The sequence below is a fragment of the Ammodytes marinus genome, assembly GCF_949987685.1.
Source record: "Ammodytes marinus genome assembly, chromosome: 7".
Lineage (NCBI taxonomy): Eukaryota > Metazoa > Chordata > Actinopteri > Uranoscopiformes > Ammodytidae > Ammodytes > Ammodytes marinus.
The window spans coordinates 21,392,922-21,412,177 of NC_137211.1; the positions used below are offsets into that span (position 1 = coordinate 21,392,922).

A 19,256-nucleotide genomic window follows, 5' to 3' on the forward strand; every position below is an offset into this window, starting at 1 on the left:
TCTCCACTCAAAATCCCCCTCTATTGAGATTTTTTCATTTGTCTTTTTTTCAGGCTCTTTTATTACAATTTTGTATTTATTGTGGTGGATAATAACACAATATTGACATAATGTAATGCTTTTTTGAATGATTTGTATTGGTCTTGTGTTATTTTTGGTGTTTTGATGAACAGGAGGTCATAGTTCAATGCACAACAGTCATATTCTGTTCAGCTTTCAGCTACTTTTAAAAAATGTTGTTATGGTGTCAAATGACTGAAAATGTACCAGCAAATCTCTTGACTTAATTTGCCATATGAAAACATAAACATTCACAATAAGAGTTTGGTACGGACAAAAATGTCAATATTCTTTGAGATCAGTGAGGTAACTAAGCAGGTGGGAGTAGAGTGAGACATTGCTCACTCACTGATATCTGTCCTGATGTCGTGCCGTTCCACTGGACAAACTCCACTATAGAGGGGTCCATCAGAGAGAGCCCACTGCCCACAGGCGCACAGAGCTCCCTTTCTTTAAGAGAAGGCAAAGGGGAATTCCTTAAGTTGGATGCTGCAGTGATGAGAAGCCTTTTCATCTGGCTGCGTTAATTACAGGACCCGGGGCTGCACTTTGAGCTCACTGCGCTCATGCAAGCTCTTGAGAAAAAGATGCGAGTCTGATTCTCACGAAAAAAAAAAAAAAACATTGCACACAAATAGGCTACACGACACACGCACGTGCACACGCTTGCGTCTGAACCAGCATAACCAGTCGGTCAGAGCAGACAGTTGCTCGCAGACATTCCTATCCTGTCTACGACAAACTTCAGTCTGCAGGCACCAGCAGCGATTGACGCTGTGCGCTTGTTTTAAAGGCGTTTATCCCCCACACCCCCCAGTCAGACCAATAATACCGGAGAGGATGTGGAGCCTCATTCCTCCCACCAGACCGAGTCACTGACTAAAACTTTTGTCGGTAGATACAACGCGGAGAGACGGAGAGGTGGGCGCCGGACCCGCAGAAAACCGGGGACGATGGAAGACTTTCACTAGATCCTCTACGGCACGGACAAACCATGGCTGTGGACGGTAGGACAATTTCTCTTTGTTACGGTTCGTAAAAGCTTATTTAAAAAAAACTTAAAGCTAGGTAATTGGTTTGTTTAATCTAAGTCTTGTGACACCGGTTTGCCATGTCGTCCTGCGTTAGTGGTCGCATCTAGTAACAACACGTTCAAAACATGAAAGGGTAGAAAGAACACCACACCAACTCAGTGATGTATTAAACGTCTATGATGATAAATAGAGGATGCAGGTTGGTCTGCTGCTGGACAATGACTTGGTGCTGAAACGGACAGCGCACCATAGTGACCAGCACCACCAATGTGATCGTTATTGTGGTCAGTTTGTGCATTGACTCAGCTCTCATTTAAAGCCCCTATGTGTAGAACTACATTTAGTATTTAAATGCCCCATAACTGAATGTGATATGCTTCTTTTATCTGATTTTGAATGTGTTAGTATTTGTCTTCTCTTGATGAACATTGGTGTATAGGCCTAGGCTATATATATAATGTGTCAAGTCAAATCTGAATAGGAGTTTCAATATGCATACTAGATTCAAATAAAATACTAAATGAAACACATTGCAGGCAAGTGAGACACTTCACAGTATGTAGTAAGATTTTTATTTCATGGAAGAATTTCCTTAACCGGTGCTGGGAGTTTATGTGTGTTAACTAATGAGGACTTTTTCCTCTCATAAACAGGCAAACCTAGAGGATGTAACAACCCTGACAAGTGCTCTTAATTATCTGTATTGAATCCGCGAATAGGGGGCACATTTGTGTTTACAGCTGCAGCCTTGAGGACTAGCAACACTGTGAAGGGGAGTTCACGCACACAGCCTTGGAGTTGCACCTCAAAGAGACAGAACTCGCATGCAGAGTTTTATTCATTATAATCTGATGCTGCTGGTTTGCCTTGATGATTGCAGGACTCAGCTTTCGCTGCAACCTCAGCGGGAGAGATGTTGAATGACAGAAAAGAAAAAGGAAAAAGCAAGAAAAAAACGAAAAGACACTCTTTCATCTCCTCAAACCGTTGACTCCTCTGACAGTCTCTCTCTCTCGTTCTGTTCTCCTTTCAAATTCTGTTAGCCAATCTAAGATATTGTAAAATGCACACTAAAGCACATTCACAAAAACACAGCTGCTCACGTATAGCTTCAAACACGATGTGAAAATTCTTCCTATCTGGCACATGAATCAGTAATGACCTGTGGCTTTCTGCCAGGATCTGCACCGGTAGCTCCGTGTTTACTGTAGTTCCACACTTGCTTTAATTACTGGATGTTGTGAAGCCACCTGCTGTTGAGTGGGTTTGGATGTCTGCCTGCAGGCCTCCTCGTAATGATGAGAAAGTGGCTCGTCTCACGGCTCTGACAATCACCTACAAGCAATGCTCAAAGTAATTGTGGTACCTGAACAGTGACATAAGGGGCTTATGATATAAAGCTGCTTGTCCAGGCTGAGATACTTTTAAACGTTACCTCATTTTTGCTCAGTATCAACAGAGCAGGTACTAGCATGTACCTTGTAATGACATCATCCCTGGATGACAGGGTGTCCAGGTGGGTTTAACATTGGATTTTGTTTTGGCTCACCCAGTGAGGTAGTTGTTTTCTTCTTCTGCAGAGCGTGTCTCATGCTATTTTTACGTTGTCAGTCATCAAAAATTACAATCATAGTCACATACACTCAGTACAATTTCAGAGAGTCAAAGTAAACCACATTGATTAAACATGCACATAAAGAGACTATATGAACAAATATACACACACTTTTTTCTTATCCTTATTAGATCATAAATAAATTAAGTTAAATGAGGGATGAAATAAAAATCATATTGCAAAAATATACTGTACATTTGTAATACAACAGTAAATCACACTACAAAAGGGGTCAATTCATTATACAATAAGAATAAATAGAGGATAAAACTTCAAGGGCATTCTTGTGACGGTCTATAAATCTATTGCTTTTTTATTATTTAGTAGGGAACGACGATGTCAGTGGTTACATGCAGATCTGTCTTCTTTTTTAATTACATCACTACCCTCTCCTCTTCTATCCCATCCAGCGGCATCCAGTTTCAGTTTCTGCAGGCCGGCTGTGGAGTACAGGGCGCTGCCTGAAGACTTTAAGCACCAGCTGAGTCGACGGACAGGAGGGAACCTAACCTGGCATGACGGCCGCGGACAGAAGACGGCAGGAGGCAGGACAGTGAAGCTACTGCAGCAGCCGGGCACAGAGGCCCTGCAGGTACTTAACACAGACATGACCTCACCGTGTCTAACAGCACACCTGGGTCATCAACTTATGTCCTGTGCTGCTACCCAGGGCTTAATTCTTTCTCCAAGGTCAAGGAGATATGTTTATTTCTGCTTAATCTAGCATGGTGGTACTGGAGAAAAGGTAGCGACAATATTGCTTAAAATAAGATTTCATTTTTCTCCACATCTGTTTAAAAATAGTTTTGTAGTATGATTTCCTACTTAACACGCAATTGACAGCTGCGGTAACATTGTTAGCGATGCCTTAATACCATTTACGATTTGAGCTCTCCCTGTCTTATTCCATGTCTGATATAAGTACGGTTAGGATACAGGACTAGGAATTGCTGTTAGTTTTAAGTGTGGTTGTTAACCATCAAGTCAGCTGTATGCATGGTAGACAGAAAGGTATGGTTATGGTCTGTACTGTGGGACGAACACTGACTCAGCAGGTGTGGTTATAACATGAACAAAAACTGTAATTGGGAATCAGTGCTAACATTAACAGGATTCACTTTTAGAGTGAGCAGCATAACAGATTTACAGATATACGGTTTATGGTATGTAACCGAAGCTTTGTGCGCTAGTTGAAAAAGGGGGAAATTGTCATCTTGCAAACATATGTAAATAAAAACGTTCCTCACTCACTGGTGTTCAGTGACTCTTCTTTCAGACTGATCTGTTCAGAAAAGTCTGAATGAAAAAACTCAGTCACCATCCATTGTTGGAAATGTGCACTTTGTCAAGATAGAATGGAAGAAGCTCTGTCCCCAGCGGGTTGGTGGGCTCTAACTTTTAGCGTGGCTTTAAATAGCACAGGTCCTCCAATGCTCGCACTGTACTGCTGCATCACTGTCTGTTGACTGAGAGTTGAAAGAAACACAAGTTAGTCCTCTGTAATTGTTGTTGCACAGTAAAAGAAAAAATACGTATGCAAAGCCTTTTTTACGGAGATATGTTTATGTAAAACGCCCTTAAATCCACTTCCAGTAGCCATTCTCTTCCAGTTTATATTAAACTGTTTAGCTGAAATTCATTTTGTTTTCTGATCTGCATTGTCTGCTTGCACAGTCGTTGCCTTCAACAGAGACGATCCATTTGTGTTGTAAACTGTCCTTATTCAAAGCCCTTGGTTACAAGTCGGAGAGCCCGCGCCTTTGTCTTCACTGCATAAAAGTCTTTTTTAAAGGCAGCAATGAGCTGAAGCTAAAGCTGCAAACATAGAACTGGGCTTGGCTGATAACAGAAATGTATTCAATACCTTTTTTGTTTGCTGCAATCCTCTTGAATGCACATAATGGAGTGCATGGTTTATTTTTGTTTTGAGCACTAACTAAATTGGTGTTGTGTGTTTGAAAGATGTGTTGCATGTAAACAGGATTTTCACTACTACCACGGTGCAGCTTTTCATTCCCTCTGTCATCCACTCAGTAACCACAGACTCCACACTTTTACACTGTGCATGTTGGTTTGAGAGTGATCCTGGGATAAGCAGAATTAGCTATTTATTATTTGACCACTGTTGCTGTGGAGCAACAACATACATCCAGTTATTGTTGAGAGAAAATGATTGCCAACTATTTTGATAATCAGTTAATCATTTGTCGTTATTTTTATCAGGAATGCCAAACAAGTCTTTAATTCCAGCTTCTTATGAGTGAGGATTTGCTACTCTTATTTATCTTATTTTAATCAGAAATGTGTAATATTTGGGGATTTTAGACACAAAAAAATAAAGCTATTTTCTCATTTATTTGCCAAACAAATAATCACTTAATCACCAAAATAATTGGGAGATTAGTGAGTAATGTAAATCCTTAATTGCATCCCTAGTAAAAACAAAGAAAAGAAAAGGCCACATAGGATAATAGGAAAAATATTGCTGTCTGGAAGTTTCTGTTTGACACATTCAAAAACAAATTATTATCGGTTAGAGAAGTGGCTGTTTGATGTGTGTGGATTCAATTCCATTGGTTGCAATAGTGGTGCACTCTTTTCTTTTTTGGCTGCTCCACACACAGGTTTTCACAGTTTTTTACAGAACCGCCGATTCAAACAATTTTAACACTGGGCACGGCACTTCCATGGGTCCTCAGCAAAACACCCGCCAAGTGGGAAGTTTTTCGGATGAACAGATGGCACAGAGAGGTCTCCCTTTTTATAGTTAAAGAACTCTGCTTCGTATCAAATGAGTTAGAAATATCACAGTGACATTAACATGACATTGAATTCATTGCTACACAGTATGAGAAGGACCAGTTATTTGTGTGATGATTCAGGATATATGCATCAAAACAATGGCCCAATTCAGAACTCAAAATATTTGCATACTGACCCACAAATGGCAGCAATGCAGGATATGAGGCAGCAGCTATGACTAGTCAATTGTTTAAAAAGGAGGGCATGAAGTGTGACACTTCGGGGGCGCTGCATTGAGTTGAAAGTAAAATAAAAGGAAAGGAAATCAGGGTTGCTCTTCAAGGGTAGAGCAGGAAGTATAAAGATAAAAGTAAAAACTTTCAAAAACCCTCAATCCAAATATCTCTGGCTGTGCCTTTGTATGGTATTTTAGATCCCCATTAGCTACATGCGCTAGGACACCAGCAGTACACTTCCTCGGGTGAATTGAATGTAAATGACACATTTAAATTGTTTTGATACTCTTATTCATAATAAAACTCAACAGTACTCACATTGACACAAAACTTCCCAACTCAAAAACTTTTGAATCAAAAAAGCAACTTCCATCTGCTTACCGCGAGTTAAGCAGGACAGATAGCTTTATCTCATATATTTTAGGAGCAAAACCAGCTCTTTTTATAAAGCTTTTGAATTTCTCGTGTGAATAAATCCATGGTTTCCATGAACCAGCTGGACTTTTGTCTAATTTATAATTTATAGAGTACGTTATATAGGATAGTTATTTGTACTGAAGAGTTTGCTAGATGTTAAGCCTTAGAAGAGGAAAGGTTATTGTTTATTTATGGCTTTGGGTTTTTCATCAGCTCATGTAATGGATACTGTATAGCTGTATGTATAATTTATTTTAATAATTATTAATACAATTGACAGAAAAACATTAATATTAACCTCAAAAGATGACAACTCAACCAATTATCTTTCTTCGCTAGATACAGTCTATTTTTTTTAAAATGAGCATGTAACTATCAGATGTAGCCATCACTCTGACACACTGTCATGCACCTCAAGCTCTAATGATTAATGTAAGCCAACCTTTCAACTTCCTTTTTTTAAGCACCTCTCTCCCGCAGCTGACAACATTTTCATAAAACCTAATTCTACTGAATAATTAAAACAGATTGACTGATCAAAGGCCAAAGTTGATTGGCCCTCCATAGTTTTACATCCTGTACATGTTTAAGATTAAAGAGCTAGCTCTCATGCCCATGTCTGTGCTACTACTGATGCGTGTTCACTCATCATGTAGACAACTTAGAAGTTAACATCTATGCAGTGTTTGATGTGTATGCACTTACTGTATGCTCCTGATCGTCCCATTCGGCTTAATGAGTTTGCAGCCGGCTCTTGTCTTTTAGAAGGCAAATTCACATGTATAGGTCCGTCAATGTGCGTCTGCCTCAAAGTTTTTGGTGCCGTGTTTAGCTTACAAGTTCACAGTCAAAAATATATTTTATTTTATACTGAGCAGCGGCGCTTACTGAGATCACACACATCATGTAAAGCGAAGAAAAGCTGTGTGTGTTTGTGGGTATGATCAGTAAAGCGGCTTTAAAAGAACAGCTCAAAATGTTGTGTTTGTAATAGGGACTGTATATTGTGTGGATCTAAATACTTTTTATCCATTGGTGTAAGTTTAGTGGATCAAGGGCAGCCTCTGAATATGCTGATCCATGATCCTCCGGTAGTGGATGTAACTTGATACACTTCATGACAGAAGTCCCTGAGGTAGGTTGTTGTTATCTCAGCATGAATGAACTGCTACTACAAGTTGCTACTCCTTTATAGAGTTTGTGGTCTAAGCTGACAGTGGCTGACCATGCACATGTATCATGCAAGTAAACATGTTCCTATCCAGGCACTATAAATATTGATATTACACAATAACACAGAATAAAGGGGAATCAAATAGCCAGTTTTATTGTTGTCTTGTTGAGCTCATTTTCTTATTGAGAGTTGGATGAAAAGATTGGTTCTATGTCTGTATGAAAATATGAAGTTGCAAACGGGCTGGAACCAGGAGGAAACAGCTAGCGTGACTCTGTCCAACGGTAACAAAGTCTGCCTAAAGAGCCTTGTTGTCTCTGTGAATCCAAGAAGTCACGGCCATGAAATAGTCTCACATCCATCCAAAGGCAATTTTTTCTGTCTAGATTAAACAAACAAAATATAACATGTTAATAAGTGAACTTTAGAGCTACTGGTACAGTAGGTGGGTGTTATATTTGGAGAGAAACAGGCTCTGTATCCATCTTCATGCTAAGCTAAGCTATATGGCTGCTGGCGGCAGCATCAGAAGTCACCCTATAAACTTGAGAGTGGTATCAACCAAAATGTTGGGGTATTCTTCTAATACATGTCCATCTTCTCTTTATTTTCTTCTGTCTGCAGTACCGTTGCAGTGACAATTACGGGATATATAACACTAGTCCAACTCAGCCGAGCCTGATCCGTCCCGTCGTGCTTTGGTCTCAACAAGACGTTTGTAAATGGCTGAAGAAACACTGTCCACACAACTACCTAACCTACGTGGAGGCCTTCTCCCAACACGCCATCACAGGTCACACCGCTAACATAATTGATCTGATGAATAATAATAATAATGATTTAATTGAATAATTTCGATAAAATAATTGATTTCATAAATTATCTTTGAATGATAATAATAAAATAACAGCAAAATAGATATTTTTTAAACTCTCTGGTCTCACCTTCCAGGCCGTGCGTTGTTGCGTCTGAATGGGGAGAAGCTGCAGAGGATGGGACTAGTGCAAGAAACACTCCGGCAGGAGCTGCTGCAACAGGTGCTACAGCTTCAGGTGCAGGAGGAGGGACGGAACCTGCAGCTGCTCAGCCGAGGTCAAGGTGGGTGCGGTTTATTTATTTTACCCCACAACAATACTTCAAACCTTGATTTTAAATAAATAGTGTTTACATATCTTGAAATATCCATAGAGTTAGATGCAAGGGATTGATACCACTTACATTGTTTGTGTAATCTGTTGAAAGAGTGTAAAAATGACAATAAGATGTTTTAGTGATTTAGATAGATAGATACATAGATAGATACATAGATAGATAGATTGATTGATTTATTATACCACATATTTTACTTCAAATGTTTGGACAAATACAAGAACCATGAACCTTTCTGTTTTACACAGGTTCCTTTGGAAAGATATCGTAGCCAGATTGCTGGAAGAAGTGGATTAAAACACAAATGTGAAGCAGATCTGTGGAATACATGCACCCGTCAAGATCCACCCAGGAATAGGTTTATTGTTCGGTGGAAGTTGGCAGCTTTTTACTCCCTGTACCTGCACGATGAACAGACTTTTTTCGGACTGAACTGTGATGAAGAAGCTCCATGACAATCTGTTTTGTCAATTTCTCGCTCTGTTCTATGATTAATTATGAACTATTTCTCTGGCTCTCGCTCTCTCTCTCTCTCTCTCTCTCTTGCTCTCTCTCTCGCTCCCTCTTAAACTTTTTTAATGTCAAAAACAGAAAATAATAAAAATAAAAATATCAATCGATTTTTGCATCTTATTATTGCAAATGCATACAAATGCCTTTTCAATGATCAGAATTAGGATTATTTGCCATACCTGTGACAGAGCAGCTGTGACGGTGAAGCACGTGACGGCAAACTACATTACCCATAATCCCACCACACGGTTACGAAGGAGTCTCATCTATGGCGTTAACCAGCTGATACCGGCTCAGAGGTCGCAAGATCCTGATGGAAACGGAGTAAATGAAAAACATGTCGTCTCGCTCCGACAGGTACATGTTGTTATGAGTATTTCATTTGGTAACATTCGTTTGAGAATTATTATTGGTATGTTGTTGTTTTGCTGTAATCCGCAGCAGCGTCCTGATCCTGTAATGTAACGCTAACACACTGACTCCCCCTCATCTTCCTCCTTCAAATAGGAAAATATGACATAATTTATCTCTAATATTAATGTTTGGTAAATTAAAACCCCTCTGAGTTGATTGGCATTTAGTCATTGTTTGATACAGTGACAGGAAGGCGGCTCTAGATTATTAAACGCTTTGGAAACAATTTGACGAGCCGAATGACAATATACCGTCACTCACAGGCTCATCATCATCATAAATAATTATATCTATGATTACAATGTAGTATTTCTTTAAATAAGCTTCAAGAGTAGTTATTCTTTAGTCAGTGGCACTCATTGTTGCGTTCACAGTGTAGTTTTTGGACACCTAGTGTTGATTGTCAGTAGGCCTATTATTATGTGGGTTTTTTTTCACTTGTTACCTTCCAAACATTATAATTATTTACAATTAACAATATATATTTAAAATTATTATGTATATCAAATATATATATATATGATAATCATAATTCACTTTAAACCAATAAAGGATAGTTATTTTAATGCAAAAAAACTCTAAAATATATTTTTAACAGTGGTGGTCAATAATTCAGTACATTTACTTAAGTAAAAGCATTACATTCGCTTACATAAATAAATGAACTAGACTGGAAGAAAAAAAAACTGCTCAAACAAGCTAAGAAAACATATCTAATGCAGGAAAAGAAAAAACTCAGTGGGCTGAAATGATTAGTCAATTGCCATTTTTCCAACTGTCAAAACTGACTAATTTCGAACTAAATACAAGTGCAATGTCAGTGCCATAACATGGAAACTATTGAGCAAAGATCCATTTAATAGTAGGCTGTATACAATTGTGAGGTAATTAACTTGAATATCTTTGAGTTTTGGACTGTTGGTCTGACAAAACAAGACATTTGAAGTCTTTATCTTGAGTTCTGGAAAACAGTGTCACTACTGTCCTATATTCTTCTCGTTACAATAACACGTATCTCAGCGATGTTGTCCCTCTGGTGTTGTTGTGGATCAGATCAGTCAAATAGTAAGAGGAACGGTCAGGGGAAGACACCTCGACCTGTCCTGACCTTACAGGTGGCTCTATTAATACCAGCCAAGTAGCTATTTGCAACCGGTGATGCTGTGATCCTCTTAGTTTCTAACATACATACACACACACACACACACACACACACACACACACACACACAAACACTTACTTGCACACACACTCAGAGGAAAGAGGACACATGGACATTCACGTGGAGACATGATAGGAAGTCAAATGGACTCAGTAAAAGCAGACTTTTGATTAACAGATATTTACTACTTTAGCCAGTGTTACTCTTGTTGTTTTGGGGAGGTTATCGTGATAACAGGCGAGTTGGAGGGTAGAAGGTTTTCGTGTAATGCAGACATGACTCTGCACGACTGCACAGGAGCCAGAATCTCCGGCTGTTGGTCCCTGAGGTCTGACTGCAGGTGAGATCAAGTTGTTTTCTATCAGTGCAGACAGTTTTTCTCTCAAAGCTCACAAAGATACCGGGGACGTGTGTGTGTCTATGTCTGTGTGTGAGTGTGAGTATGTGAGCCATGAAAAGAATCCAAACAGGGGTTGTAGAGAGGTCAGAGGAAGTGCAGGATCTGGGTTTGTTTTTTGGGATTTTGGACGTGATTTCAGGCACAGAGGGTTGTCTGTAGTCTGTCAGTTCTGAACAAGCATTTGAAACTGCATCGGTTGAATCTGAAAAACATTTATTAGTTATCTCTTCTTTATGGATTGTGTGCATATATATTAGTTTATTTACAGTAATTTGATTTCTAATTACTGGCAGTGAGAATTTGGAATTAGTGAATGTCTCAAAAAGACAACATTGACTTTTATTTGTTCTGTATTGATGGTGGTGTGAGAGCTAAATCTTAATCTAAAGTAATCTAAGCTGTGATGTGTTGGCTAGAGAATCAAACAGGAGCATTAACACAATCCAGGCAGTGATGGAAATAGTATTCAGATCCTTTACTGAAGTAAAATGACAAATACCACACATAAATACATTCTTAATTACAGTTGAATGTACTCAATGCAGAATAAATAGCCCCTGTGGGTTTGTATAGTAAGTTTGTCTAATGATACTGTATGTACTGTTATATATGATATTGTTAGATTAGTACTCATGTATTCATGTACAAGCTTTATGACCTCACAGCAAAGTCAAACATGACACCTTTAACTATGTCTTGTAGCACAGGTTTTGGCATATTTGAAATTGCATCTGTGTACTTGTTAAGTTGTTTTACTGCAATGTTGTCTGCCATCATGTGTTGCTCTGTCACAAAGAAATATTTATTTTCTTTCACTAAATGTACTTTTTGTCTTTTAACATAATAGAATATAAGATTGCTCTGTCAGATTTGCAAACAACCTTTGCTAATCTTATTAAGATGCTTTATTCACATGAAAATCTCATGCCCCAGGCTTCATGCACAACATAGAAAAAGATAACATGATATGATTACAATCTCTGATTCTAATGTGATTCTTAAACCTTGAAATCACATTATGTTGGTACATTTGAAGTAGGGCAGTCCTTGTAACAGGCAGACTGTGCAGAGAAGACGTAGTGCCCCGGACTGTCTGTGTGTTCAGGCTGTAACCTGCCCTGCTTTGTGTTGTTAATGCAGCGGTAGCGGTGAGGACTCGTTGGACCGGCTCCTGCCCCCCGCCTCGGCCCCTCGCAGAAAAAGCACTACCTCACAGAGTAAATCTGAGCCTCCGCTGCTACGCACAAGCACGCGCACTGTCTATACCGCAGGCCGACCGCCCTGGTATGACGAGCATGGGGCGCAGTCAAAAGAGGCCTTTGTCATAGGTATGACATTCTCTGATATTGTTTTTTTCTTGACTTTTTCCCCCTCTCACACTACCTTTGTGACAGTGTGGTTTTGAACTGCAGAACTTGTTTCTTTTTGTCCCTATGCGGCCTAATGTAACCCATAAACACTTTACTGCCATCGCATATGGCAACATTAGACACACTCTGAAAAACACACATAATGGCCCATTGAAATGCTGTGTGCATCTACAGGGCTGTGTGGGGGCAGTGCCTCAGGGAAGACTACGGTGGCCAATAAGATCATTGAGGCTCTGGATGTGCCATGGGTTGTGCTGTTGTCTATGGATTCTTTCTACAAGGTAAGAAAGTCGTGCGTTCTAGTATTGTTTTTCTTGGTCTCATTTTATTTTGTTGTAACTGATTGTATGTAGGTCCATTGAAGGAAGGCACCACCATCTTTAGGCTGAAATGTTTTGTTTTATTATTAACACCTTAAAGCGATCATTATGTTGATGTCACAGTTGTGAGTTTATGAACTGTTGTGGTAACACTTAGGATTACAGCTGGAAAATTACCATGTAGCTACATGCCGTGGGGTCCAAAAGTCTGAGACCACTATTCAAGATTTTTTTATATGCATTTGTGCAGACATCCACCACCAGAGTCCACTAGAAAGCTCCAGATTTCAATATTACCATCGCAAAGGTGCATTTAATCATCATGATTTAATGTCTGTACACATTGGAAAAGGAGAAGATTTTGCACTATTACACTATTTTTTTTATATCATCCAATAAACCCCAGAGGAGTTTGTTTGTTCTTAAGTATTTGGCTCCATAATCGTTTATGATCTGCTGATATGAATGGAGATAAAAGCCTCAGTTTATTGTCCCCAAGAGGAATGTTTTTTACACCTCCTCTTGCAGCCAGAACACCGACTTAAAACATTAATGTGATTGGATGTAAAACTCCTTGCTTCAAATGGAGCCAATAACTTGAGTCACTTCTAATCTGACACTAGTGTAACTGTTTATGGCTGCTATCACCCAGCAGTGTGGGACCCTTACTGGTCTGGTCCTCTTCATGACTTGGTCTTTATTTAGGTGTAATCAAATCATTACCCAGGATGTTAAATTGCAAATAACTTTCAAGTTTTCATTGATCTGAATGAGCCGAACTTGATTCACCCAGTAATCACAAGGATCAGCAGCTGTCAACTTGGCCTTGAAAAACTATTCCTTTCTAGTTTCCACTCTGCTATTTCATGTAGATACACATAAGCAACTAAAAATGCAAGTTAAATTATTGAGAAAACAGGAAATTAAGCTAATTCTCACTGCTTTGGCTTCAAATTTAGCACACATACATCATAATGGTGTACGTAATCTCATCTCATGAGGGAACAAGTTATTTACCAAAGTGTCAAAATCTTTGCTTTATCTTCAAAAACCCTGTCAACCTGTAAATGTCGACCTGTTTTGTTGTGCAGGTTTTATCTCCCGAGGAACAATCTTTGGCCGCAAGCAACGACTACAACTTCGATCACCCGGGGGCCTTTGACTTTGAGCTCCTGGTCGCCACCGTGCGAAAGCTTAAGCAAGGCAAGAGTGTGAAGATCCCCGTGTATGATTTCACCACACATGGACGACAGAAAGACTGGGTAAGCTGTGTTTTAACTGACAGAAAAACTTAAATTTTCTCACAGACTTTCACTAATTAAATAAAATGTGTAGCCTCTAATTATTTGGAAGAACAAAGTAGAAGTTAGTGTCAAAGCATTCATTTTTTTCTGAAAATATACAGTATTATAGGCATACACAAGATATCATTATTTGAAAAAGTGACATTCACTTGCAGCTTTAATCCTATGAAAGCCAAACTGACTAATCATGAAGCTTTCTGCTTTAAAGACTCTTGGTTTTCCCTCCTATTCATACAGAAAAATGTGTACGGCGCCAGCGTAATCATATTTGAGGGAATTATGTCGTTTGCGGACAAAGAGCTCCTTCAGGTAAGGCCCAATGTTTTTCTTTTTCTTCTTTCTTTCTTTTTGAAGAATTCCTGAGTGAGGTAAAGCAATCATCGCTGTCTACTGTTTGTTTGAGCAGCTGCTTTGCTGAAGTGAATATCATTGAGTCCTTCTGGGTTGGGGGCTGTGTGTGTTTGCTCTTCCACACCTGCAGCTCCTGGATATGAAAATCTTTGTGGACACAGACTCAGACATTCGGCTGGTCCGTCGGCTGCGCAGGGACATCACAGACCGTGGGCGGGACATTGAAGGCGTCATCAAGCAATACAACAAGTTTGTTAAGCCGGCCTTTGAGCAGTACATTGAGCCAACCATGCGGATGGCTGATATTGTTGTGCCTAGAGGTGAGATAGTTGGGATTACCTCACTACTAAACAAACTAGAACCTTTTGATGTATTGTTGAGTGTGGTGCAGAGAAGAAAACCTCCAACTGGTCTCTACTTGTTTGTCCTTTCAAGGTGGGGGGAATATGGTGGCCATTGACCTAATCGTCCAGCATGTTCACAGCCAGCTGGAGGAGGTGAGTAGCCAGAACTAAAGATGGTGGTGGCGCCACCATGTGTCTGAAAGCTGTAATCAGAATCATAAATTCTTTATTGATCCCCAGGGGAAATTCATTTTGTGACAGTTGCTCCAATTTAGAATAAAAATCACGTAGAAAGAAACAATTGTAAAGAATATGTGCCTTAAGGCCACAAGATTAACCAACAATAAAATAACAATCAGAGTTAAAGAGAGTGAGAAACTCAACTGTTTCCAAACTTCACAATGACACATTTCAGTGGCAGTTCAGTGTTTTCTTCTGGAGCATCCTTAAAAGTAATAGTCCACATTAAATGTACTACTTACTCTTGTTATCAAAACATATACGAAAAAACTACGGCGCCTGTCCAAAATCATTTAGCTTCTATTTTTCACCAGCAGCCACAGACAGGATGTGGAAGTCTTCACAGTGTCTGCATTATTTACCCAATTGTATTGTCTTTCTCGTTCCCTCTCCTTATGCAGCGTGAGCTCAGTGTCAGGTATGCTGTTAAATATTTGGACTGTCTCTCTCTCTGTGTTCAGTGACTTGGTCTTAATGGTAACTCTCTGCCGCCTTAAAGCCATACTGCTTCATTTCCCCTCAGTGTAGCAAAAATGAAAACAACAACTTTAAACTATGCAATGTTTCCTTTCTCTCAGAGCGCTCCTTGCTTCCGCACAGCAGACTCAGCCCCTGCCCCAGACGCTCAGTGTGTTGGAGAGTACGCCGCAAGTCAAAGGCCTACACACTATCATCAGGTAGGTACGCACCTGTTTTACAGTACCAATTTGAGTCCATGTAACATTAACTACAATATATAGTTATTAATAGTTGTTTATTTTTCTGTAATGCAGGAATAAAGAAACCACCCGAGATGAGTTTATCTTCTACTCAAAGAGATTAATGCGGCTTCTCATAGAACACGCACTAACATTTCTACCATCTCAGGTGGGTGGGTGTTTAACTACAAAAATTAAAGTGGTTGTAATAGATATTTTTTTAAATAAGAATGGGACACTGTTATATCAAAAGGTTAGCTTGTGGTGATGAAACTACAGAGAATAATCACCTGACTCAGTAGGTCAAATCAACTAACAGAGACATGAAACTTTTTTACATTCATTCTAATAATCATACCTTGACTGTTATTATAAATATGGTTTTCTGATAGCTGAAAACAGGGACTATTTAGATTTTTGGTGCATTCAAGTGCCAAATAACTTCACCGCATCATGGAGTTCAATTTCTTCTCAATATATTCATGTTTGTTTATTGCTTCTCTTACGTGTTTTCAAACTTAAATATTTTAAGCACCCAACTCATAAAGTCAGTTATCGTACTTTAAACGTAGCCACAAGAAAGAGTTTGATAAACAGTAAATACTCTCAATGATGTAGCTGTAAAGACATAAAGCTTACTGAAATTGTATTTTAATATTCTGTGGTTACTCAAGCATAGTTCAAGTCTCTGCATGTTCATTTTAATATCTAAATGCTGGATTCCTAGAAGGATCTCATAAAAAATGTATGGGAAAGTGTTGGTATTAAAGTCAAGTGCATGCCATTCGTGGTAAATGTGCCAAAACAAAGTTACTGCCCTTATTGAAGGGATTTTTGTACATTTAAAAAATACATATATATTACAGATAAGCACCAAAGTCATACAAGAAAAAGTTATTTATATAAATATACATACAAAATAATACTTGTATAAAACTATATATATTGTCTTTCTTGTATCTCCAGTTATGATAATAGTGTGTTTTAACAACAAAATTATATTTCTTTAAAACTAACTTTCTTCTGTATCTTCTAACAGCCGTGTGTAGTTCAGACTCCACAGGGCCAAGCATACGAAGGCCGCACTTACAGCGGGAAAGGGGTGAGCCCTGTTGTCATTTTTAAAATCTCTCCTTATATTAACTTTACGTATGTCAAGTGTGTCCTCTGGGTTTCTGTTATCACACCTGCTCCACTGCCTCATCTCTCCTCAGATCACCGGTGTGTCTGTCCTGCGGGCAGGAGAGACCATGGAGCCCGCGCTGAGGGCCGTGTGCAAAGATGTCCGCATCGGCAAGATCCTCATCCAGACCAACCTCGACTCAGGCGAACCAGAGGTAAGAGATGCTTAACGTGCTAAATATTTGTCTCAAAATCTGTATCAAACAAAAGATTAAATGTTTTGATTGTTTCTTTTCTTTTTCAATTTTTTTTCTCCCACATGATTTGTGTCTCCGTGGTAACTACCCTTTCTGCTTCTGTAGCCATGGTAACCTGTCTCCTCTCCTCTCGGTCCTCTCCAGCTGCACTACCTGCGTCTGCCCAAAGACATCAGTGAAGATCATGTCATCCTAATGGACAGCACCGTCTCCACAGGCGCTGCTGCCATGATGGCAGTACGAGTCCTATTGGTGGGTGGAGATCATCATCACATCATTATCCTTCAGTTAGGCAACAATAGGACCCCGTTTCTTATTGGTCAATCCCATGTTTTATTGCCCATCTGTGTGGTTATTGATTGGAAGCTGGAGCTTAATTTCTGAGACATGTCAAATAGTTTCTTCCCTCTCTATTGACTAATTATATTCCTGTTGGTGATCAGGCAGAATATTGAGGCGCGTGTGTGTGTGTGTGTGTGTGTGTGTGTGTGTGTGTGTGTGTGTGCAGGATCACGAGGTGCAGGAGGAGAAGATAGCGTTGGTGTCTCTGTTGATGGCAGAGCTCGGGGTGCACTCCGTGGCCTACGCCTTTCCGAAGGTCAAAATCATCACCACCGCCGTGGACCAGAGTCTGGATGATTTTTTACATGTACTTCCTGGTATCGGTAAGCCATCACATGGGAGAACTTTCTCTTTCCCCCAACTGTATTGTAAAATCAGAACTTATCCGCTTGTTTTGAGGCTTTGTGATTCTGTTACACTAACTCAAAGACACTTCATGAGATGTCATCACTATACAACCCTTCTTCAGTGTGTTTGGCTATTGGTGCACAGTTATAGTATTTATGCAGGATAAAAAAAAATCATGTCTTGCAGAAGATAAGATTTTTAATTTCATGTTCCAACAGATTCCAATTTAATGCTTGTGTCACGTTCAGATTTGAAGCAAGCACTGCTCTCGGTCACCACTGTAACCAAACTATACGCAGCATGCACATCAGTTAGACCAGTGACCAGTCTGTAAACATAAATAATTACATACAAACAATAAGATGAATATAACGATTAGGTTACACCAGTTAATAATTCTCTTTGTTTGTGACTCAATCCCAATAAAATAATTTCATAATTTTAGCCGTTTAATTTTTGCTGTGTTTTTATATTTTCTTCAGATCTGAGTCCACTGTTGTCTGTTTTCAGGGGACTTTGGGGACCGTTACTTTGGGACCGATGGGTTGGACACCTGGAGCGATGAGGACCAGGAGCAGCCATCGCTCTGACACACACACACACACACACACATACATACACACACACACACACACACACACACACACACACACACACACACACACACACACACACACACACACACACACACACACACACACACACACACACACACACACACACACACACACACACACACACACACACACACACACACACACACACACACACACACACACACACACACATCTGTGAGCCTCTGTATAAGAAAACACAAACACTACTTGAAACAAAACAAAACTGTTGTATTCAGTTTTTGTGTACTGTACATGAACTTTTGCACTCTTATACAAGAGATGAGTCGCTGACAAGTTGAGTGTATTTTGTTTTATTTAAAGCTGAGTGTTAATCATTAATATTTTCGGACAGAAGGGTCAGAGTGGTGAAACAGTGCCATTGCCTTTGATGTGCAATAATGCAAAAACAATATTATTATGTGATTTTATTCAGGATTGCAACAGTTGATAAAAAGATAAGGGTTATAAAACAAACATAAGTCTTAACAACCATACAAGCGAGATACATTTAATATTACACATACCATTTATTACAAAGGGGAATCTAGTTTGATCCCTCACCATAGGTGTACAATGCAATGTAAGTAAACAATAAATCAGGGTATAAGAAAACTTCATGGAGGTTTTATTCAGATTTTCAGTTTTCACAGCCTTGTTCACTTCTACTGGAAATTGACATGTGGTCATTGTCTATGCAGATTGACCAGGTGTGGGTCAGAACATAAGTAAAGTCATTGTTCACTTCTGAGTATTTTACCATGGCCCCTGTGAGTATCAGGGTTAACATACCGGCTGTCAGCTGCCTGGCTCCCCCTTGTGATGCACATTAAGGCCTGCGGGGGTCAGCATAGCTCACACTTAGCTTCTCAGTATGATTTATAGTGTGTCCTTTTTTGAGAAATTGGTTTCAGAAGAATGCATACTCACCTGAGTTACAAGTTAAAATATGGTCATAAATGGCAGCTCTGCAGTAATGAAAACATCCTTGTGGTTCATGGTTTCCTGACTGATCTGGTGCAGAATTGAA

General features: G+C 39.5%; 2 protein-coding genes across 2 annotated transcripts; both read left to right on the top strand.

Annotated features, from left to right (window-relative positions):
- Positions 1 to 811: 811 nt before the first annotated feature.
- samd10a (sterile alpha motif domain containing 10a) lies at positions 812 to 9,002 on the top strand. The gene is made up of 5 exons (XM_080030577.1): positions 812 to 1,067; positions 3,120 to 3,301; positions 7,903 to 8,071; positions 8,230 to 8,376; positions 8,676 to 9,002. The coding sequence occupies exons 1-5, from the start codon at positions 1,055 to 1,057 to the stop codon at positions 8,696 to 8,698; spliced, it is 534 nt and encodes a 177-aa protein (XP_079886703.1). The 5' UTR covers positions 812 to 1,054; the 3' UTR covers positions 8,699 to 9,002.
- A 275-nt stretch (positions 9,003 to 9,277) lies between these two features.
- On the top strand, positions 9,278 to 18,202 carry uckl1a (uridine-cytidine kinase 1-like 1a; the record flags this gene model as incomplete). The annotated part of the gene is made up of 16 exons (XM_080030731.1): positions 9,278 to 9,297; positions 10,710 to 10,856; positions 12,057 to 12,244; positions 12,461 to 12,567; positions 13,698 to 13,868; positions 14,148 to 14,219; positions 14,392 to 14,581; positions 14,697 to 14,758; positions 15,247 to 15,263; positions 15,424 to 15,522; positions 15,619 to 15,712; positions 16,583 to 16,645; positions 16,758 to 16,880; positions 17,067 to 17,174; positions 17,431 to 17,587; positions 18,123 to 18,202. 16 exons carry the CDS (start codon positions 9,278 to 9,280, stop codon positions 18,200 to 18,202), a joined length of 1,698 nt encoding a protein of 565 aa, XP_079886857.1.
- Positions 18,203 to 19,256: the final 1,054 nt, after the last annotated feature.